This window comes from Paroedura picta, chromosome 7 (genome assembly GCF_049243985.1).
Source record: "Paroedura picta isolate Pp20150507F chromosome 7, Ppicta_v3.0, whole genome shotgun sequence".
Taxonomy (NCBI): domain Eukaryota; kingdom Metazoa; phylum Chordata; class Lepidosauria; order Squamata; family Gekkonidae; genus Paroedura; species Paroedura picta.
In genome coordinates, this window is record NC_135375.1 from 73715155 (window position 1) to 73738880 (window position 23726).

The 23726-nt window shown below is 41.7% G+C and overlaps 1 protein-coding gene across 7 annotated transcripts in view; it reads right to left on the minus strand.

Moving 5' to 3' along the window:
* The window catches only part of GLIS3 (GLIS family zinc finger 3), a 230017-nt gene that overhangs the window by 148576 nt on the left and 57715 nt on the right, over positions 1-23726 (minus strand). For 6 of the 7 annotated variants that reach the window (XM_077344928.1, XM_077344926.1, XM_077344922.1 and 3 more), the window contains 2 exons: positions 4178-4376; positions 2214-3330 (listed from right to left, as the gene is read on the minus strand). In XM_077344928.1, the coding sequence (XP_077201043.1) occupies positions 2214-3330; positions 4178-4299 (1239 nt within the window). In that variant the 5' untranslated portion in view covers positions 4300-4376. Of the gene's footprint in view, positions 1-2213; positions 3331-4177; positions 4377-8516; positions 8559-15199; positions 15308-23726 lie in introns of those variants that run through there. The other variant, XM_077344927.1, reaches the window with a different exon arrangement.

A 23726-nucleotide genomic window follows, 5' to 3' on the forward strand; every position in this document is an offset into this window, starting at 1 on the left:
AGCATGAGTATCAACTTTCTGCAACATATAGGAAAATAAATATTTTTAATGAATTGAACTCTGTCCAGCAGCTATTTCTAGAAAATATACTTGTTCATTATGAAACAGAGTACAGTCTGTACTGAACACATTTTTAACAGCATTTCTCATTTGCATTGCTCATCTAAAATTAGAATCTCCAGGATTTCTTCACATTTTTACTTGGGGGGATTGTATAGTTAAATAAGCAACTTTGTTTACATCCTAACACTAGATTGGTAAATTAAACAGGACAGCTCTGTCCTGTAGTGTTGCAGATACAATCCCATTTAGATACATTAAAAATTGTGTTTAGGTCTGTATGTCTGAATTTCCGCTGCTATAGAAGACTGACATTCCAAATCAGATTCTGACATGACAACAACAGAATACCCATTTGCCTACTTATTATTTGAAGGATCTTTTTACCCTGTATTGACCTGTGTATTGCCTCAGTGTTCTCTTCTGGGAGTACTCTTCTTTAAATCTGTTATATTGGCTATGGCTTAAGTGTACTTTAGCACCATCCCTCAGAAGGCCATCTCATAAAGGTTGGTGTCTTCTTCTGCTTTAAGAGGTATTTGGGGGGTGATACCACATGAAGCAGCTTTAAGTCTTATCAAAATATTTGTAGAGTTCTAATTACCTGATGGGAAAGCTCTCCTGAATCAATTTAAAATACACAGATTAAGATTATATCCATATGTTGTTTTCATATGAAGACTAAAACTCTAGGCTAGCGATCCCCAACCTGTGGGCCGTGGACCACATGTGGTCCTTCAACTAATTGGAGGTGGGCCCCGAAGGACGCCTTCTCCCCGCCCCGGTTCTTTACGTAAAGTTTACGTCACCCCCCCCCCTGGCCCTTTACAACACACTTTGGGTGTCATTGTCTCCCATCACTCCCAGATGGGACTATCTTGTTGCAGAGAAACAAGCTCAGGGTTCCCATTGATTTGTCATTGTCATGAGTTAAAATTTCCATGAAAATAAAATGTTCCTTATGTTCATTGTTGTGGCATGTCTGTATCTTATTGTGAAGGGATGTTTAAACATTACCATAGCGAGCAGAGAGCGTTATGGCAGTGGTTGAGAGTAGAGGAGTAAACTACCCCACACACACACTGGGCCTCAGTAAAAGGCATTGAGTGGTCCCCGGTAAGTGGTTCCCGGCGTTGAGTGGTCCCCGGTGATTAAAAGGTTGGGGACTACTGCTCTAGGCTACTTCAGATTTGTAATACAGCCTGGAAGTCTCTATCATGGCTTTATGCTTTGATTGGCATCCCTGCCTCCACCAATAACTCAATACAGGAAGGACATACTGGGAGGGGTTTAATAGAATTATAGGATTCTAGACCCTATACTGATCTAGTAAAATTACCAGATATATTCCATTCCTAAATCTTACATGAGTAAGTAATTTATATGGTGTTATGGTTGTTGGCCTTAACATCTTATAATAAAAGACCTAGGACTACGTTAAGAAGCAAGAAAATAAAAATTGAAATTATAAAAAGACTATTATAAAATACAGAGTTAGGTTAAGTATAATAAATACAGGCATATCTGCTTTAGGGATTGGTGTGTACAAAATGATTCCTTAACTTGATCAATAACAACATAAAGGAGGCAACCTTAATTGTTATAAATGAATTTGCCAGTAAAAAGCTAATACAATGCTCTACTATTCCGATAGAATGCTAGATGACCAGATATAACCTAGTGCGGATCTAAGGGAATTTTATTCTATCTATCTATAAATAGGTGGAAGCCATTGTTTGAAAATGGGCAGTTGAAAAAGTTCTCCTTAATGGGGCATCGGAAAGACCTTGAGAGGGTTTTAGCTGTCTTAAAGTGAGAATGCTATATAGAAAACCTGGAGTTTCGAATTCTGCAGATGTCGTCGCTTGCCTCATTTTCAACTACCCATTTTTATTATTTTGATGTCCCAGGTTTAAATGATTTCTAAGGAGGGTAAAGCATACAGTTTCAAGACTAGGGTCATGATGCTCTAATTGTTCTCCTTTGAGTAGAACTGGTGTCTGCATTTAGACAGATGGGTTTCAGATGCATTTACCTAAATCCTACCTGATTCTCACATTGTATCACTCAATATGTAGTTTTGCTTTAAAAAGAAGTTGCAAGGAGACTTGAGATGAATCAGTGATATGGGTCTGGGGACATTTTAGACTTACCGTACATTTGTTTGGCTTCTCTCCTGAATGCACTCTCATATGAATCAGCAGTTTGTAACGGGCATTAAATGGCTTATATCTTCGAGGACATCCAGCCCAGAAACAAGTGAAATCTTCTCCTTTCCTCTGGTCTATGTGAATTTTTTCTATGTGCCGCACAAGTTCTTCTTGCTGGTCATAAGTTGCACTGCAGTCTATCCATCGACAGCAGTGTTTGCCATTAAAATCATCTAGTTCGCCATCCTCATCTAAGACTGGACCTTTGACAGATTGTGGCAAGGAAAGGTTGTGGGAATGGTTTACAAGGTCATGTTGATGTGCGTGGTATGGTGGTGGAGGACCATGTGGAGGAGGAAGAATAGAGGAAGCCAGCAAATGAGAAGAGGACATATCAATTGTACCCTCAGGAAAACCATCCATGTGTCCATTTTTTAATATTTCTATAGACTGATTGTCGTCTAGCACAGGCATACTTTGTTGAACAACCATATTGTTTGTGACTGCTGTCTGTAAGCTATTTTGTTCCAGTTGTTGCATGCGTTGGTATTCAGTGATTCCATTTGTACTGTAACCTGGGAGGGCAACATTACCATTAGCCACAAGAAACCTTTTTTTGGGATTTGGAATAGAGCAAGTCTGAGGAATACAACTTCCCCTTATTCCCAAGAAATGTCCATAGACCTCCGGTTGAGGGGACAGATTTGATGGAGATGTCCTTGAACCATTTATGTAAGCAACGAGAGAAGTAGGTGATGTACGGATAATTGTATTGAAGTCAATTCCAATGCCATCAGACAAAGGGGACAAAGAAAGGGCCCTCTTTTTGGATGAATGAGACTTATTTGAAGAATAGTGAGGATTAGGGTAGGATGAATGGGTGCTGTCCATACCAAACAAGTAAGATGGTAATGAGTTAGAGACATTGTTGGACATTGCTGTCCCAGATGGGACACATGTGATGTCCTCTAGTTCACTGCCATTTTGGGAGCCATGGTTAGAAGGAAGAGAAGGGAAAATCCTATAACCATGAAACCACTCTTGTTTTACACTCTGTACTGATTGACTTTCTGACAGGCTTAGAGTTGTAGATGCCAAAGATTCACGTGACATGAGTGATCTGTAATAAAGACAAGTAAGAGAAAAGGAAGGTAGTCTTAGCAAAATCTAGACCTTAGAAGTTATATGAAACAATCAACATACATACTAAACAACTGGCAGATATAATGATTAGCAATTAAGATCCATCTTTTAATGATTGATTTTTAGCTTCTTTTTCAAAACTGTAGATGCTGTTATTATTTTTATGAGCATTAGCTAGTAGGGATGGACAAGACCAAACCATGATGCAAAATTTGTCACAAATTTTTGGTTCAGTTCATGGTTTGATTCATAGTTTGACCAAGAACTACAAACTGAACTGCATTTTCCTAGTTCATGCCCATTTCTGTTAGCAAGTATCACCTATGATGACAGTGGCTAGGAAATACTAATGGGCAGTGGCTAATGGAGATTAAAGTTTTAAAAGGCATGGGAGAGAAGGACCCTTTCCAGATGTGATTTGGCTTTTGAGGGAGGACTCAAGCCCAGCAGCAACCACATGGTACACTACTGCAAAACTTCCATGACTTATCCAAGCCCAGATACCTGCTACTGTTAAACAGAAGCAATCACAAAAAAACTAGTGTGGTGTTATGGTTTGACCCAGGGTTGAATCCCCATTCTGCCATGGAAGATCTTGGACAAATCATACTGCCAGTCTAACTTCCTCACAGGGCTGTTTTAAAATATATAAAATTATATAAACAGCTTGGGGAGAGTGGGTTATAAATGAAGTTTATTGGAATTACAAGGGGAAATGAGATGACCTCTGAGAGTTATTATTGATCCTCCACTTGTGTATGTATTCCATTGTATATAACTTTGTACACTTGAAAACACTAAAGATAAGAAACATAACTGAAGACCTTGTGTCTGATGGAGGCATATTCAAGTTTGTAGCATTCTGCAAGCTAGGGCTGATTTGGTTGCATGCTGTTGAGACCTGGTTTGTAGGAGGAGACAGAGGTCCCAGCCGCTGAACCATCATGGGACTGTTGGTGACTATTAAGTTGTTGCAGCTGTTTTTCCCAATAGTCTTGCACCAAGGCCCATAGGTAACATTCCCTACAAATAAAGGAGTCAGATTAGCTTGCAGATCCTTTGACACATGAAAAAAGTAGCAAATTAATAGCATGTTAAGTTTATTTTATAGCACAAATAGGAAAAATCATTAGATTAGAAATCATTATTATTTTATTATTATTTAATTTTTAGACCGCCCTTCTCCCAATAGGTCTCAGGGCGGTTTACAACATAAATAGTTAAAACACAATAAAAACCCCATAAAAACCCCAATTAACATCAGCAAAAGTTACATATAACATATAGCGGCGGTGGTCACAATTCTGATCTTAGTTCAGCCTGGTGGAGAGAATAATATTCAGAAGAGGGTGGCACCAATGCAATAGATCTAACAATGATCTCGATGTTAGAGATCTCAATATTGGAGGGGATCCTCTGATGGATTAGTGGGAGAGCTGCCCTGGCCTCAACCATATGCCTGGCGGAAGAGCTCTGTCTTACAGGCCCTACGGAAAGCTGGTAGATCCCACAGGGCCCTTAGCTCTTCTGGGAGCTCATTCCACCAGGTTGGGGCCAGGACTGAAAAGGCCCTGGCCCAGGTCGAGGCCAGGCGAACTTTGTTTGTGATGTGAAACTTTGTTTGTGATCACATCACAAAACAATCCCAAAGACTATGGAAACATAGTCATGGAGGTTGAGTAATCAAAAAGTTGTGTGAGTGAAAAAAAAGAGAGAAATAAATGAAAGTATATGTATTTATTACAAAGTCTACTAAAACTATACCTTAAAAACATTGACACAATCTGTCCTTGAATTGGTGAATATTTGAATCTATATAAACTGATATAGTTTGATATTTTTAGGTCAAAAGCTTTGAACCAACAAAACAGGACTGATAATTCAATATATCTAGGTTGAACTACATTAAAACTGGACCAAATGCATTTCGCCCTCCAAGGCCTTCCTCGGTAGTCACATTTTTGTATATACATGCACACTATGACATAGAAACATGTTAGTGCCAAGGCGGGTTGATTATAAGGCATTTCAAATATCTTGTAAGATATTGGGTGTGTGAGAGTTTTCTTAAACTTTTAAACACACACATCTAAGGATTAATAGTTCTTTCTGACAGGTGTGGGGGGAAGCCAAGGAAATAAAGAAATGTCAAATTAAATTTAAAAATCTAAACAAATGCCTTTTTCAGGTTCTTATACTTCATGAATTTTTAAGACATGATATAACAGGGTTACAAATCCAATAATTCCAGTTCATGAGCAAACTAAACTTTTTTGAGGTTTGTTTTAATATCTTGGTTAAAATATTAAGGTTTGTCTTTTCATTTCTAAACTCAGTTAACGTGTTTGCCTGTAAGACCAGTGAATAGGTAATGTTTTGTAGGCTTTTCTGCAGATTATGTGATAGTCCCTAAATCTCTATTAATGGCAACATCATCTTGGGTGTAGCACAATAAAATCAGAGTCCAGTAGCACCTTTAAGATGAACAAAGATTTGTTCAAGGCGTGAGCTTTTGAATGCAAGCACTCTTCCTCAGACTAAGAACTCCCTACATGACATTGAGAATATATAGCATATATTTCAACATGAGGTGTCTCAACCTAGTATAATAAATCTGTCCTATACCAAGGGATTCACACTAAAATAATGATTATTTGCCAGAGTTATAATTTGTGCAATCTTAATAAAGCTAGTAAGATTACAAATAGATTGTAAACACCTTTTAAATCTAAATCTGAAAAAAACTGCAGTAATTTGCTAGTAAACTCGCTTAGTATGATACCATTCTTGTGACCTGCTTCACAGTAAAATGCGGTACAATACTTTAAAATCATCCCCATTTTGAAATACCACAGTGACCCCAGAAATTTTTTTCAAAACACATTTTGAAAACATATTTACGGGAAAAAATGTCTCATGATGCAGCTATACAAACAAATCTTCAGCATCAAAATCCCTGCTGGTGTGTAGCCCTTTATCCTTTCATGTCTTAAAAATGGATTTGATGACAGGAAGCAATCCTGGGTCCCACAAGGATCAGTATAGGGTGGTTAATTTGTTTATAAATTATCTGGGTTGGAGGTGAGCAATGCAGTGATGTGGCCAAGTTTGCAGATGAAACCAAATTATTCAGAGTAATGAAAAACAATGCAGATTGTGAAGAGTTCCAGGAGGATCTCTGTAAACTGGATGAGTGGGCAACTGTTATAAATGAACTTGAGTGTAGGAAAGTGCATGTGATGCACACTGGAACAAAGACCCTGAACTTTAATTATATCCTGATAAGGATCTGAACTAGCAGGAGATGGGAGGGAAAGAGACCTTGGGACAGTGTCAAAGGGACAGTGTGATAAAAAATGTCAAATTAGTGTGTGGTTGTGGTGAAAAGGTAAACTACCCACCGGTTGGGGATGACTAAGAAAGGTACTGAAAATCCTTTGGTGGGAAGTTTGGGAAGTTCCTTGCGAAGCCCATAAGTTGGGCATTGAACTACTACCCAAAGGTGCATCCCTGATCTCTGGTTAAAATATCAGTTCCTGTTTCTTCTTCACACTCCATGGCTGCATCTTGGGAGATCTAGGCATAATGTGTAGATCATTATGACTATGAATCAGTAGAAGTATATAGAACAGGGATATGAAATTAGCGGTCCTGTATTTTCCTGAGGTTCATGAAAACCAAGCATCAGCCCTGTAAACAACAATGAGGTTTAAGTTTTGGCATGGCTGGACCCAGCTGATGTTCCAGAAGAAGCCAGTTGTCATTTGCTATAACTTTATTGTTTGGGAAGCTTACTAATCTTGTGTACACTTGGAAAAAATAAAGACTTAAAAGGGCAGGAACAGAGCAAAAGGTTTAGCTATTTAAACTTTAAAAAAAAACATAGCCCTGAAAAGAACAACTTTACCACAGAAACTTGGCAAATACATACAAAGACTCATGCATGATAAAACAGTGCCACTTAAATGCTATCTCAAATATTAAATAACAGAAATATTCATTTAACTGGGATTTAAAAAAACATTTATCCAATGACTGTGGCGTTATCAAGTTTCTAATACAGGTTATGACAGCATCAAAATGTCAAAATGAACATTTAGAACCATATCATTAGGTAGTTTGTACATACCTGACATGAGTTCATTGGGAGTTAAATGTCAAAATGTCAGATATGTTATCAGTGAAAGAACCTTTAACACTGGCTCACTCTTCTTTACATGCACAACCCTCTATTCACAAGGAGTTTAAGCCAGGGCATATAAAATAATACTAAGGAGAACTAAAGTTATCATACTTATAAGACGGAAAGTCACTGGAAAAGACAATAATGCTAGGAAAAAGTGAAGGCATCAAGAAAAGAAGTCTCTGGGGGCCATGAGGGGGCAAATGTCCAACGCAAAAAACACTACCACAAGCATTATGACTGGTATGTAGATTAATATGAAAGGAAATGGGAGATATGGGTTCAAGCCTCATTTTTGGAATATGTCAAAGTAACCTCCATAGGACAAATGTTGGCCCTGAAGAGTATATTATTGAGAAAGAAACAATAAGAATAGGGCAAATACTGGACATGGATTTAAATTTTATAATAATGAAAATATTAACTTTCAGTAGTGTATTAACAGACTCACTATAGCAGAAGCATTGCAGAAAAATTAATCACTAAACATAATATAGCTCAAATGGACAGCTCACTCTCTGATGGGCCCACCCTGGGGATATGCTGCCAATAGAGAGAGAGCACTCTGCCAATGAGGGCCAATCAGTTCAAACTGAATTCTGCCGATGACAGCTAATCAGCTCAAATTGTATGCAGACAAGTCACTCCCTTCTTGATTGCTCCCCACCCTGGAAATATTCCCCCAACAGGAGATTTCCCTCAGCCAGGAATGGCCCACCTGGTAGTTTATCCGAAATCAGGAGGGAGCCCTCAGCCAGGAAGGTCTAATAAGGATGTCAGCTATCCACCTCCAACTTCCTGCCGGTTTCAGAAGTTTGCTGGGTGGAAGTGGATATAGACAAAAGGAGCAGTTGGATTACTAGCATCCCTACACTGCAGAGCCAAAGGCCGGGGTATACTTTAAATAATTTCTTTTCATAGAGATATTGAAGTTCCAATTTATTTACAAGTGAGAGGAACAGCCATTGAGGAAAATTTACCTTGAAAACAAGAGGTATCTAGAAATCCATTTTGCTTGGATCCTGCAATAAAGCCACAAAGAAGAGACCTTTTATCTTATTTTTCTTTATTCTGTATAAAGCTTGCAAACATTGCTAGTAGCCTTGGGATATGTTTTTCTTTCTTTTTGGGTGGAAGTGGAGGCATGCTCAGAGCATGACCTGCTGCAAGTAAGTTGCCCTGGCCTCTTTCAACTCAGAGGACATAGGAGGGAGCAAGCAGCCTTCTGGCAGGGAAGGCTGTGGGAGGCTCAGAAATGGCCTTTTGCTTGCCATCTGGGACTCAGGGCAGCCAGGAAAAGCCTTTAACCTGGGGATGTATACTCATGAGTAAGTTATGGACCTCAGTCAGGAATGGTATGCCCTAGTAGTTTAGTCCCAATTAGGAAGGAGCTCTCAGCCAGGGAAGGCTAATAAGAGATCAGCTCTCTGCCTCCAAGTTCCTGCCTGTTTCAGATGTTTGCTGAGTGGAAGAGGAGCTAGCCTCAGAGCTTGCCCTAGTGCCAGTAATTTGCTCTAGCCTACTGGTCTCTTTCAAGAGCCTCTTGTGGCGCAGAGTGGTAAGGCAGCTGTCTGAAAGCTTTGCCCATGAGGCTGGGAGTTCAATCCCAGCAGCCGGCTTAAGGTTGACTCAGCCTTCCATCCTTCCGAGGTCGGTAAAATGAGTACCCAGCTTGCTGGGGGGTAAACGGTAATGACTGGGGAAGGCACTGGCAAACCACCCCGTATTGAGTCTGCCATGAAAACGCTAGAGGGCGTCACCCCAAGGGTCAGACATGACTCGGTGCTTGCACAGGGGATACCTTTACCTTTTTACTGGTCTCTTTCAACTCAAGGGGGGAGTGAGCTGCCTCCTGACGTTGCCTCTCCCCACCTTCTGACAACCATTTGGGACCCAGGAAAAGCCTTTTCCCTGGGAACATTTACTCATCACTAAGTCGGAGAAACTTAGGTAGAGATAGTCTCAGTTGCTTGAGATAATGCTTGTGAGTTTTAAAACCAGAATAATTCTTATAGCTGGAATGTTTTTATCTTTTTTATAATATTTAAGTTATCAATGATTCTTTTATCTTGTTAATGCCAGATTTTTTTATGTACCTTGTAATTTGACTACTGGTCTAGTACCGTAATAATAAAGACTTGACTTGACTAAGTCATGTGAGGTTTGCTATTTGCAGTCTGAGAGGGAAGAAATGGTTTGGTGTAAGCATCACAGACAATTGCAGCAGGGAAAATAATACCAATGTGGGTGGGACTGGGAAGATGTAGACTCTTCCTTTCCATATGGATACTACCTTTGTCTCACTGCAATCTTTCTAAGACCATCACAAATTTGAGACTAATGGCATGAAAGATGGGGAAACTGTAAACAGGACACAGAAGCACCATTAAGCCATGGGGACATGTGGAGGGATGAGACACTGTTTCCCAGTAGCACGTTCCCAGTAGAAGAGTTGGTTTTTATATCCTGCTTTTCACTGCCCAAAGTAGACTACTGGGACTCAGGGCAGCCAGGAAAAGCCTTTAACCTGGGGATGTATACTCATGAGTAAGTTATGGACCTCAGTCAGGAATGGTATGCCCTGAGTGGATAATAGAGGATTAATCCACTCTTAGTGGATAATATGGATAAGAAATGACAAGACTGAACATCGACATTTTAGGAATCAGTGAACTAAAATGGACAGGAATGGGTGAATTTAATTCAGATGACCATCAGGTATACTACTGTGGACAAGAATCTCGCAGAAGAAATGGAGTAGCCTTCATAATCAATAAGAGAGTAGGAAAAGCAGTCTTGGGATACAATCCCCAAAATGACAGAATGATCTCAGTTCGAATCCAAGGCAAACCATTCAACATCACAGTGATCCAGGTCTATGCCCCAACCACTGCTGCTGAAGAGGATGAAGTTGATCAGTTCTATGAAGCCCTACAACACCTTCTAGAAGCAACGCCAAAAAATGATGTGCTTATCATCATGGGGGATTGGAATGCTAAAGTAGGAAGCCAAAAGATAACCGGGATAACAGGCAAGTTTGGCCTTGGAGTACAAAATGAAGCAGGGCACAGGCTGGTAGAATTTTGTCAAGAGAATACAATGGTCATAGCAAACACTCTTTTCCAACAACCCAAGAGACGACTCTACACATGGACATCACCAGACGGTCAACACAGAAATCAGATTGACTATGTGCTCTGCAGTCAAAGATGGAAAAGTTCTATCCAGTCAATAAAAACAAGACCAGGAGCTGATTGTGGTTCAGATCATGAGCTTCTTGTTGCAAAATTTAGGCTTAAATTGAAGAAAGTAGGGAAAAGCACTAGGCCACTCAGGTATGAACTAAATCATATCCCCGACGAATACACAGTAGAGGTGACAAATAGATTTAAGGAATTAGATCTGATAGACAGAGTGCCTGAAGAACTATGGACTGAGGTTCGCAACATGGTACAAGAGGTAGCAACTAAAACCATCCCAAAGAAAAAGAAATGCAAGAAATCAAAATGGCTGTCTGAGGAAGCTTTACAAATAGCTAAGGAGAGAAGGGAAGTGAAAGGCAAGGGAGAAAGAGAAAGATACACCCAATTGAATGCAGAATTCCAGAGAAAAGCTAGAAGAGATAAGAATGCCTTCTTAAATGAACAGTGCAAACAAATAGAAGAAAACAATAGAATGGGGAGGACCAGAGATCTTTTCAAGAAAATTGGAGATATGAAGAGAACGTTTCATGCAAAGATGGGTATGATAAGGGACCAAAATGGTAGGGACCTCACAGAAGCAGAAGAGATTAAACAAAGGTGGCAAAATTATACAGAAGAACTATACAAGAGCGAGCTTAACATCCCTGATGACCACAATGGGGTAGTTACTGACCTGGAGCCAGACATCCTGGAATGTGAAGTCAAATGGGCCTTAGGAAGTCTGAGCAACAATAAAGCTAGTGGTGGTGACAGCATTCCAGTTGAACTATTCAAAATCTTAAAGGACGATGCAGTAAAAGTGCTACACTCAATATGCCAGCAAATTTGGAAAACTCAACAATGGCCACAGGATTGGAAAAGGTCAGTTTACATTCCAATCCCAAAGAAGGGCAATGCCAAAGAATGTTCAAACTACCGCACCATTGCACTAATTTCTCATGCTAGCAAAGTTATGCTCAAAATCCTACAAGCTAGGCTCCAGCAATATGTGGACCGAGAACTTCCAGAAGTACAGGCAGGATTTCGAAGAGGCAGAGGAACTAGAGATCAAATTGCCAACATACGCTGGATCATGGAGAAAGCTAGGGAGTACCAGAAGAACGTCTACTTCTGCTTCATTGACTATGCTAAAGCCTTTGATTGTGTGGAGCACAACAAATTGTGGCAAGTTCTTAAAGAGATGGGAATACCAGAGCATCTTATTTGTCTCTTGAGAAATTTATATGCAGGTCAAGAAGCAACAGTGAGAACAGAACATGGAATCACTGACTGGTTCAAAATTGAGAAAGGAGTTCGGCAAGGCTGTATACTGTCGCCTTGCCTATTTAACTTGTATGCAGAGCACATCATGAGAAATGCAGGATTAGAGGAGTCACAAATTGGGATCAAGATTGCAGGGAGAAATATCAACAACCTCAGATATGCAGATGATACCACTCTAATGGCAGAAAGTGAAGAGGAACTAAAGAGCCTGTTGATGCGGGTGAAGGAGGAGAGTGCAAAAGTTGGCTTGAAACTCAACATCAAGAAAACAAAGATCATGGCATCCGGCCCTCTCAATTCCTGGCAAATAGATGGGGAAGAAATGGAGATAGTGACAGATTTTATTTTCCTGGGCTCCAAGATCACTGCAGATGGGGACTGCAGCAAAGAAATTAAAAGACGCTTGCTCCTGGGGAGGAAAGCTATGGCAAATCTAGACAGCATCCTAAAAAGCAGAGACATCACCCTGCCAACAAAAGTGCGTTTAGTCAAGGCTATGGTATTCCCAGTTGCAATGTATGGCTGCGAAAGTTGGACCATAAGGAAGGCCGAGCGTCAAAGAATTGAGGCTTTTGAACTCTGGTGCTGGAGAAGACTCTTGCGAGTCCCTTGGACTGCAAGGCGAACAAACCGGTCAGTCCTAGAGGAGATCAACCCTGACTGCTCTTTAGAAGGCCAGATCCTGAAGATGAAACTCAAATACTTTGGCCACCTCATGAGAAGGAAGGACTCCCTGGAGAAGAGCCAAATGCTGGGAGTGATTGAGGGCAAAAGAAGAAGGGGACGACAGAGAATGAGGTGGCTGGATGGAGTCACTGAAGCAGTAGGTGCAAACTTAAATGGACTCCGGGGAATGGTAGAGGACAGGAAGGCCTGGAGGATCATTGTCCATGGAGTCGCGATGGGTCGGACACGACTTCGCACATAACAACAACAACAAGTGGATAATAACAGCTGTTTCCACAACAGATACCCTGTAAGGAAGGTGAGGCTTAGGGATCTCTAACAGGAGTTTGACTAGCCCAAGGTTACCCAGTATGTGGAGAAGCAAGGAATCAAATCCAGCTCACCAGATTAGAAGCTGCTGCTCTTAACCATTACACCAATCTGTACAAATTGCCATGGCCTTAAAGAGATGGAACTAGAGCACAGGCAGGATAAACTGTTACAGGAGGGCAACAAAACAGTAGCAAATTGGATATCAGCTGTGAGGCATTTGCAAGTCACTTTGCAGATAAAATCTCGACACTCCGCCATGACCTCCCTCCAACTTTAGATACAGAAAGTGAAGTAGAGTCCCTTTGGCCGTCTTTGGAGAAAACCCTGAGTAACTTCAGACGACTCACGCTGACCAAAGTGGACAGGATACTAGCAACAGCGAGGCCAACCACATGCCCACTAGACCCTTGCCCATCCTGGCTCTTAAGAACAGCTGAAATAAGGATAAAGAGCCCCCTCCGTGAGATAATCAATCTATCTCTCACAACAGGAGAATTCCCGGAGGGACTGAAAGAGGATGTGGTATGCCCACTGGTGAAAAAAACATCCTTAGACCTGCGAGTGCCCAACAATTATTGACCCGTCTCGCATTTAGCGTTTCTGGGGAAGATGATAAAAAGGGCTATCACAAACCAACTAACAGAGTACCTGGAAGAAGCTTCGGTCCTAGACCCATCCCAGTCAGGCTTCCGGGCTGGCCATGGGGTAGAGACAGCGCTAGTCGCCCTGATGGACGACCTCCGTTGCCAGTTGGACTGAGGCGGGTCGGCACTGCTGATATTACTAGACCTCTCAGCAGCGTTTGACGCAGTCGATCATGAGCTTCTAGCTCGCCGCCTCATCGATGCCAGAATATGAGAGAGAGCCCTCCAATGGCTGATCTCCTTCCTCCGGAATCGTGGACAGAGGGTTGCAATAGGAAAGAAAACATCAGACCGCCGATAACTTACTTGTGGAGTCCCACAGGGAGCAGTCCTCTCTCCTATCCTATTCAACATCTTTATGCGCCCTCTTGCACAACTGGTACGGAGGTTTGGGCTGGGCTGTCATCAATATGCCGATGACACCCAGCTCTTCCTCCTGATGGATGGCCGCCCTGACTCCCCCCCCCAGAAGCATTAGCCAGCTGCCTGGAAGCAGTGACGAGATTGCTGAAGCAGAGTCGCCTGAAGCTCAATCCTTCAAAGACGGAGGTCCTGTGGCTGGGTAGGAAGGGCCCATGCGAGGAAGCGCGCCTGCCTGCCCTGGATGGTGTACAGCTCTCTACGGCTGACTCCGCCAGGAACCTAGGCATGATTCTGGATGCTTCCCTTACAATGGAAGCCCAGATCACAAAGGTAGCATGGCTGGCTTTCTACCATCTCTACCAAGCCAAACTACTAGCGCCCTACCTGGCCCCGGAACACCTAGCCACAGTGATCCATGCGATGGTCACCTCTAGACTGGACTTCTGTAACTCGCTCTACGCAGGCCTGCCCTTAGCCTTGACCCGGAAACTACAGCTGGTCCAAAACGCAGCGGCCAGGATCCTCACAGCAACATCGTGGAGGTCCCACATCCGGCCCATTCTCCACGAACTGCAGTGGCTGCCACTTGAATTCTGGATCACACTAAAGGTTCTGGTAATTACCTTCAAGGCCATTCATGGTCAGGGCCCAGTGTACCTGAGGGACTGCCTCCCTGCCTATGACCCCAAAAGAGCTCTGCGCTCCACCGCCACCAACCGGCGAATGGTCCCTGGCCCTAAAGAAGTCCGCCTGGTCTCGACCAGGTCCAGAGCATTCTCCGTCCTGGCCCCCACCTGGTGGAATGAGCTCCCAGAAGAGATCAGGGCCCTGACAGAGCTTAAACAGTTCCGCAGGGCCTGCAAAAAGGAGCTCTTCCGCCAGGCATTTGGTTAAGACCAGGCACAACCAATAATGAACAAGGGCCCCCGCTTTCCTCCCCCTTCCTCCCAGAACTCCACCAGAGTGCTCTGGACCTGTTGTGCCATTTGCACAGTTGCATTGTTATACTGTTATATTATTATTATTGTTATACTGTTTATTATACTGTTATTCTGTTACAACCACTGTTATTATTGTATGATTATTAATGAAGACTGTTCTATGTATTGTTTATAAGTTTAATGTAAGCCGCCCTGAGCCTCCGGGGAGGGCGGTATAGAAATATAATAAATAAATAAATATTTTTTTTACTTGCTCATTGACTGTTATGGGATGTTTTTCCTTTAAATTTCGACCTTCTGACCAATAGCTTCTCAATCCAAGGAGGCACTCAGGTATTTCCTACATGGAGAGGTAGTTGTGTGGTTAATAAGGTTTGCAATTTGAGAAGGGAGGAATGTGTGTGTGTGTCTGTGTATGTATAGACATCTGCAAAAGGTAAGTATTTCATAGAATCATAGAATAATAGAGTTGGAAGGGATCTCATGGGTCATCTAGTCCAACCCCCTGCACTGTGCAGGACACTCACATCCCTATCACTCATCTTCTATAACCTGCCACCCCTTTGCCTTCACAGAATCAGCCTTTCCGTAAGATGGCTATCTAGCCTCTGTTTAAAAATTTCCAAAGATGGAGAACCCACCACCTCCTGAGGAAGCCAGTTCCACTGAGAAACCGCTCTGTCAGGAACATCTTCCGGATGTTTATATGGAATTTCTTTTGAATTAATTTCATCCCATTCATTCTGGTCTGTCCCTCTGGGGCAAGAGAGAACAATTCTGCTCCATCCTCCATATGGCACCCTTTTAAATACTTGAAGATGGTTATCAGATCCCCTCTCAGTCATCTCCTCTCCAGGCTAAACAGACCAAGCTCCCCCAACCTTTCTTCATATGTCATGGTCTCCAAACCCCTCGCCATCTTTGTTGCCCTCCTCTGGACATGTTCCAGTTTGTCAACATCCCTCTTCAACTGGGGTACCCAAAACTGAAAACAGTACTCCAAGTCAGGCCAAACCAGAGCAGAGTACAGCAGTAGCATCACCTCCCGTGATCTGGACACAATACTCCGTTTGATACAGCCCAAAACCCCATTTGCCTTTTTAGCCACTGAGTCACATTGCTAACTCATGTTCAATGTATGGTCTACTAAGACTCCTAAATGCTTTTTGCACATGCTACTGCCAAGACAAGTCTCCCCCATCTTATATTGGTGTATTTGGTTTTTCCTACCTAAATGCAGAACTTTACATTTGTCCCTATTGAACTTTGTTTTATTCAGTTTAGTCCACTTCTCGAGCCTATCAAGATCATCCTGTATTCTGTTGCTGCCTTCAGTTGTGTTTGCTATCCCTCCCAGTTTAGTATCATTTGCAAATTTAATAAGTATCCCCTCTAATTTTTCATCCAAATCATTTATAAATATGTTGAACAACACAGCCCCCAGGGCCGATCCTTGGGGTACTCCACTTGTCACTCTTTCCCAAGAAGATGCTGAACCTGACAGAATTAGGATCCATACCGCATTTTATCAACTTGTGAACAAGAATATAATGTGGAACCTTATCAAAAGCTTTACTGAAATCCAGATAAACTATGTCCACGGCATTCCCCTGTTCCAGCAAAGAAGTCACTTTCTCAAAAAAAGAGATAAGGTCGGTCTGACATGACTTATTCTTGCGAAACCTGTGCTGAGTCTTAGAAATCACAGCTCTCAGTTCCAGATTCTCAAGGACCGAATGTTTGATTATTTGTTCCAAAATTTTGCCAGCTACAGATGTCAAGCTGATGGGTTGATAATTACCCGGATCCTCCTTTTCCCCTTTCTTGAAGATGGGGACAACATTTGCCCACCTCCAATCATCTGACACATCACCTGTTCTCCAAGAAGTGTCAAAAATAATGGACAGAGATTCAGAGATGACATCTGCAAGTTCTTTTAGTACCCTTGGATGCAGTTCATCTGGCCCAGAAGACTTTGTTTCATTTAAAGAAACTAGCTGTTTGTGGACTGCCCCAACAGTGATCCTAGCCCACCATTCCTGTCCCTCGTGTTGTGTTACGTTTTTGCCACATTGATCACTATTTCCCTCACAAGAGAAGACTGAGGAGAAATAGGAGTTAAGCAGTTCAGCCTCTCTTCACCATCTATTATAATTTCACTTTCTTGTCCTCGCAGTGGTCCTATGGTGTCCATATTCTTTTTCTTGCTTGAAATATAACTAAATAAGCCTTTTTTTGTTATGTTTAGCATTTCTTGCTAGCCTAAGCTCATATTGAGCTTTAGTTTTTCTAACACTCCCCCTACAATCATTGGTTATTTGTTTATACCTAGAACTCTCACCTGTCGGGGCCTGTGACTTTTTTTCCTGGTCTACGTTGGGGCTTGTTCTTCATGGGGGATTGCACATGCTCCTGGGTTCCTGAATTAACTTCTTCAGGCAGACCTTGAAACCGATTGCTGAGCATCAGTGGGTCAGACCTTCTCCTTATTCTTCTACTCCTATGTTTAACATTCATCCAATTATTACCCTCCTGTATTAGGTGCTCCTGATTTTGTTTTGATAGATTTCCCTCCTCCTGCCATGTAATCAATCATTTCTCTAATCCCCGGACCTTCTCCTCCTGCAGAGCCACTAATTTGCACTTGCTGCATTTGTAAAAATTGTCCCTCTGAGGTAAAAAGACAAACATTCCGCAGATGGTACATGTCACTACGCAACCTTCTTCAGTCTTCATGCCACTTTGATTCATCTGAACTGCTCCACAAAGAGTCCTACACTTCAGTGAAACCTTCAGCTTCATCCTCAGGCAAAAAGACAACAGCCAAGAGTCTTTTAGCTCTTGCTCTTGGCTCCTTACAGAGTATTATGGTTTAATCCAGACCCCAAGAGTCTTTTGGCACACGCCTCTGGCAAGCAAGAGCCTTTTATAGCACAAAGGCCTACTCAGCAGAGGGTGGAGCTAGCAGTCAGCTCCTGAGATAATGTTCTCTTCCCAGCTCCCCCAAAGCACTGGCTCCTCCAAATTTCACTACATGTGTTGGGTGTAGAATTGCCATCATTTTTTGTGGACGTCTGAGGATTAAGATGAGAGACTGCAATGATTCTTCTCTGACATAGCATCTTACTCTCCTTGTCCTTGTTTGGGCCCTTGTCCTGAAGTCCAGTTATAGAAGTTAAAGTAAGAATTCTGGTAGACTTTCATGTCTGGAATCCTGAGTCAGAGAACATGTAAGAATTCTGAGGAAACAATGGTAATTCATCTGTATATTATTATATTTTTTTCTTGGCTTATTGTTTGAGCAAAATATCCCTGCAATAAGTTTTTAGTTGTAGGTTCTTAGTAGTATGTTATTTGTCTTGATATAGGATTTTGGTTGCCTGATCCATGTGAGAGGAAGGCATGGTGCAGGGTCCCTGGCAGTGTGGGGTCCATAACACATGCTATGTGTACTACATGGATTAACCATCCTTGATTATATTGCTGTTTCTTTCTGGCATAAAGGTTCTGCAGCTTCCACTGATGCATCCATGTTGTTACACTGGTGTAGATGTGTTATATCAATATTTTCTTTATATTTCTCTGGTACCAGAGGATTAGCAGCCATCCAATCTACTACAAATGAGTCACACTAAATTCCTCTTGTTTCTATGGAACTTAGAATCAGACTGCGTGTCATAGTAGCCAGTTTTTGGAATGCTGGAAACATGCTAAATAAGATTATAGCAAGTCCAGCCAGACATTCTGCATTCTGGAGTCACTTTCCAAGCAACACCATCTTTCTTCTTAAATTAAGGTGACCAGATTTCAACATTGGTAAAGCAGGACACCATTGACCAGGGGGGTCCTTGATTAAAAATTTGGTCTATATGGAGCAACAAAAAGTTTCATAGAACGCACAGAACGCAAAAACAGTATTGTAGTATATATATTTTAATTTCAACATAGGTACAATTTGCCAGGTGCACCCAGATGTCCCTCCAAAAGTGGGACAATCTGGTTACCTTATCTTAAGTGGTAGCTGCTAGTGTCATCGGATGTCTAATTCTGAATTGGACAGTGCAGTATTTCCCCTTTCAGTATGGTAAATAAACATATAAAATGTCCAGTATTTTCTAATTAAGTAAGTATGCAACCAGTGTGGCCAAGTTTCATGCATGCATTCTTTCATTCCCCGGTGCCTTGATAAAATAGTAGCACCCCTCCTCCCCTTGTTCTCCATCTCAACAAGCAAGGTTTGAAAAGAACCAAGTCCATCACTAAGTAGCCAGGCATGACACTCCCAGATAAATCCTATTGATTTGACCAAAGATGGCTTTTGCAGCCAAACTATTAGCTCCTCGTGTTGAATCCACCTGAATGTGGGAACAGATGGTAACAGGATTGAATCTTCTAAAGAAAAGTGAAAACAAGATCTTTGGGTTGGGGGGGGGAGGGAGCCTGGAGAGTTTGAAGGCAATGAGTCCCTCAGAGAGTGGTATATGGACAGAGTGTCTGACTTGCATTTTCATTTTTTTGTGTACAAAACGGGTGATTGTGGACACTTTAGTATATTAAATTAGGGTTCCCAAAGCGGTCCATGTTTAAAAGGGCTTCTAAATCAGTTTTGGAGATTTGATTAGCTGTGCAGATTTTGTTAAAGATTCATTGGCAGCCAACACTGCTACAGCACAAGGTTCTTACCTTCAATCATATAGTGAAGCTGTATGCATGCAAGAAACTGTTTTTAAAAGTTATCCTGTTCAACAGGATATGACCAATGCTATAACCGATTCTGCATGAGGAATCTGCCTCTGGACAGCCTCTGGTTGCTGGCGGGTTTTAGAACTTCCTCCACATGATGTCGTCTGCATCCCGAGGCTGGCTTTTGGCCAGATTTGCCTTGAGATGAAGGAAACTGCCAAAACAGGATTTGCCACTTATTATCTTGCTTCACATCAGAGAGCAACCAAGGACAAACCTGGGGGAGAAATGTGCGACAGTCCCTGTAGAATTTTGCACACCCTTTACCCGTCCTCCCCTCTCCGTTTGAGGTCCGCATTGCCACCGGACCGCAAAGCTACTTTGCATAAGTTATCATAAAATGTTCCTAACATGTCCACTGTCTTTTTTGAATTGGGCAGGCAAAACACAGTCCTGTTGTGTTTTCTGGCAGTGGGGAATGAACTGGGAAAGAGAGGGGGTGCATGACGAAGCAGCCCTCTCCTGATCAGCTAGGCATCCATGCTCTGTGTTTTTAAGCCTACTGTTTACACACAATCAATCTTTGGGTTCAGTTACCATGTTCAGCCTCTCACAACTCTACCCAAACATAGAGTCTAAAACACCATGAATCCCAAAGGGGGGGTGCTTTATTGTCATGGCGTTTCTCCATAGCAATGTGGAAGTGTTAATTTTTAAATTAAAAATGCATTTACATTGTGTCATCAGTGCATAGCAACATGGAAGTGTACTTTAAAAATTATTTTGGGGCTCAGGGGGAACAGAAGTTTGAATCACCAAGACAACCGATGTGTTTTGACTGATTGCTTGCTGTGATCGACAAGCTGAGGAATGAGGGGGTTCAACTTTTTTCCCCTTGCTGCTTTGTTAGGAGGCAAACAGCCATGACAAGGCAGAGAGACGGGCCTCCCATGAGGAAGCTTACAACTGCACATTTGCAAATAGGAGGCAGCGTGAGTTTTGTGCCTCCAGGTGGAATTGTTTTATTATGCACTCCCTCTTGTGGCAGCCATTTTGTCATTGTCTCCACTTCCTGCAGCTGCCATTTTGCAGTTGTGCCCACTACTTTGTGTCAAAATTCCAAAGATGCACGCAGGTTCAAATAGGTTGGGGACTCTGCATTAATTATTTTAAGGTTATAAGACCATGAATATTTACTGACAAGTAAGTGTTTATTGAGGGTTACTTCAAAATAAACATGGCAAGGATTCTATGGCAATTCTCCCAGTGATATTGGTATGTGAGTTAAGCATATGCTGTTCCCATTTCAGAACAATTGGAATTTTAAAATGCTTAGCTTGTGATAGATAGCATCTCTTATTCTGCTCTTTTATACTTTATAAAAAAATAATTTGTTAGACTATCATTTTAATTCTATATAAATTTACTTCTTGCTATTTCACTGAATTCAATGGGTTTGTACTGAAAGTATATTATGTTAAATAATTATACTTTCAGCTTTGAAATGAAACACATTCAAAGAGAAAAAAGAGAGCCAGTGATGTAGTGATTAGAGTGTAGAATTAGTATCTGGGAGGCTCAGGTTTAAATTTTGCCATGAAAGCTTGCTGAGTGATTGGGGGGGGGGGATAAAGCAAGGGGGGAGCTGAAGAGTTTGCAATAAACTGGTTTGAACCATCAGCTGTGGCAAAACATGTGCATTTTAATATTTGTCCCCTGGAGACCATTATATGATCAGAAACTCAGTAATTTTGATTTGCAGGAGCTATAAAATAGCACTATAAAGAAAATTGTATCTATTATTGGCTTTGTAAAATGAATTTCTGTGCTGTACAACTTGTATGAATTATATGTATTAGTATGTCAGGCTAGGTCTGAGTAGGTCCTGGTCAGGGTTGCTAACTGCTTAGAAAAAATATCTTGTCCCTTTTATAGAGGCTTCATAGGGTCTCCATGACATTAAAAGCTTTAATAATTCATTTACCCACATAAATTTCTATTTAAAAGACAGGGCAATTTTTATCACATTTCTCTGTCAACCAGTTTTTATCGTGGATTTCAGCATATCATACAGCCTTCTTTCTGATAATGTTTCATATACATTTGATGAGAAGTGTGACGAAAATCCCTTTCAGAGTTGTCCTGGTATGCGGCTACTAAATTCTTATTCAGCCTGAATTTAAATTGGACTCACTTCCTGGTCAGAATTTCCTGCTTAAAAGTGAAGCCTTAGTTCCCTAGGAAAACTTTTAAAAATGTGTGGGAAAGGATTATTTTAATCTCAACCTCATCTAAACCATTCAGGAATCACAGTTACAAAATCCATGAGAACGTACTATCAGAACCTGCTAAAGAAAGCATTGAGAATTTCATTTCAAACTGACATGGTATATATAAATCAAAAGTATCTTTTACCAATAATTAAGCATTAATAATTAACAAGTGCAAAGTGCAAAATACTTTAGAGAAATGCTTTAATCCATAGTTCCTCATTCCTGAACCTGCTTATTTTACTTTTTCTTCTCCATAGTTAGTTAATATCTAAGCTTCAGTCATTTTAGACACACAACAATATTCCATAATAATCTTTCAAGAATGTGGCTCACAGAAAAGGTTTTTAGGTTCTTCCTTGCTTCAATTAAGGACATTTGTTTTATATAAATCTTTCACAAAAGACTTTATGTCTGCGTTACCGCAAAATCTTGTAAACCCTTTGCCTTCCTAAACAAGCCTCAAGTGTTAGGATTATGGTTTGGCATCCTGTATTGGAACTACCCATAAAGTATGTCACATAAAAAGTGTGGGAAAGCAGTAGTAAAGGCATAAAGAAGCAGATGTTTAATATTGATTAAAATAGGGGAAAGCATGACCAAGGGTGATGGGCTATAAAAATATGATATATGGTTTAAACATTTCTATTAATATAATTCTAGTAATCAGAAAAATTCTCAAAGAAGTTAATTATTATTGTTATTATTATCCTTATTGTCCTAGTGAAAGCAATGGGACTTAAGTTAGCTTGTTCCATTGGTTTATATAGGATGTAGTGACAACTAATTTTAGCATAGTGTTGCCAAGCTGCTGCTTAGTCAATGGTATGACATCCCATTGGGGAAAACATGGAAGTAGCATCATGTTTCGCAAGGAATTGAGGAAACCATAGAGTTTCAACCAATTCCTAGAGAAGTTTGGAGAATCTAGAAATGATGTCATGCCATCAACCAACAATTACTTGGCCATGTCTGATCTCCCTCTGGTTGATTATCTCAGGAAACAACCCCACTTTAGCAGGATCAGGGCCAAAATCAAGAAGGAAGCAGTAGAACAAGATGCTCTAGCTAGAAGTAGAATCATGGTTTCTACACATTATAAACAACTAGCATTGTGTGAAAAAATACAATGGGTTCTATAAAATAGTCTGAGGGATAGATTAGTAAAGGTTAAGGTATCCCTTGTGCAAGCACCGAGTCATGTCTGACCCTTGGGGTGACGCCCTCCAGCGTTTTCATGGCAGACTCAATATGGGAGGGTTTCAGGAAAGAAGGGTTTCTGTTGATGCCCGTAGCAGGAGGGAGTTTCATGCCTGGCAGTGTGGTCTTTGACCCTTTCCACCAGTAGGAAAAAGGCAGTCTGGTTTTGTCAGCAGCTTCTGGGCAGATCCCTCATATTACTTTTTTCCTATTAGGGGAATGTCCCCCACTCAAGGCCAATTGCCTCCTGTTTTAAGAAGTAAATTACCAGCCAGTATGCCTGGCATTTTATATAGTACTAGATCAAAGCCCATCCCTAAGGTCAGGCTTTGAAGGGGCCCCCTGGGTGCAGGTGGGTGGGTGCCCTCCCCCCACTCTCCTGATGTCCCCAGGGGCCTCGCCGCTAAGAGGGCCGAGGGGAAGCCATCCCTGGCTGCCCCCCACCCCTGCCTGGCTCCCGGCTTCCCCGGGGGCCTCCCAGGAGGGCCGCCACGTGTGCGATGCAGTGGGCCTGCTGGAGGCCCCAGGAGAAGGCATCCCCATTCACCCTCCTCCCTACCTGGCTCCCGGCTTCCCCGGGGCCCCCCAAGCAGAGCCACCATGTCTTCGCTGCGGTGGCCCTGC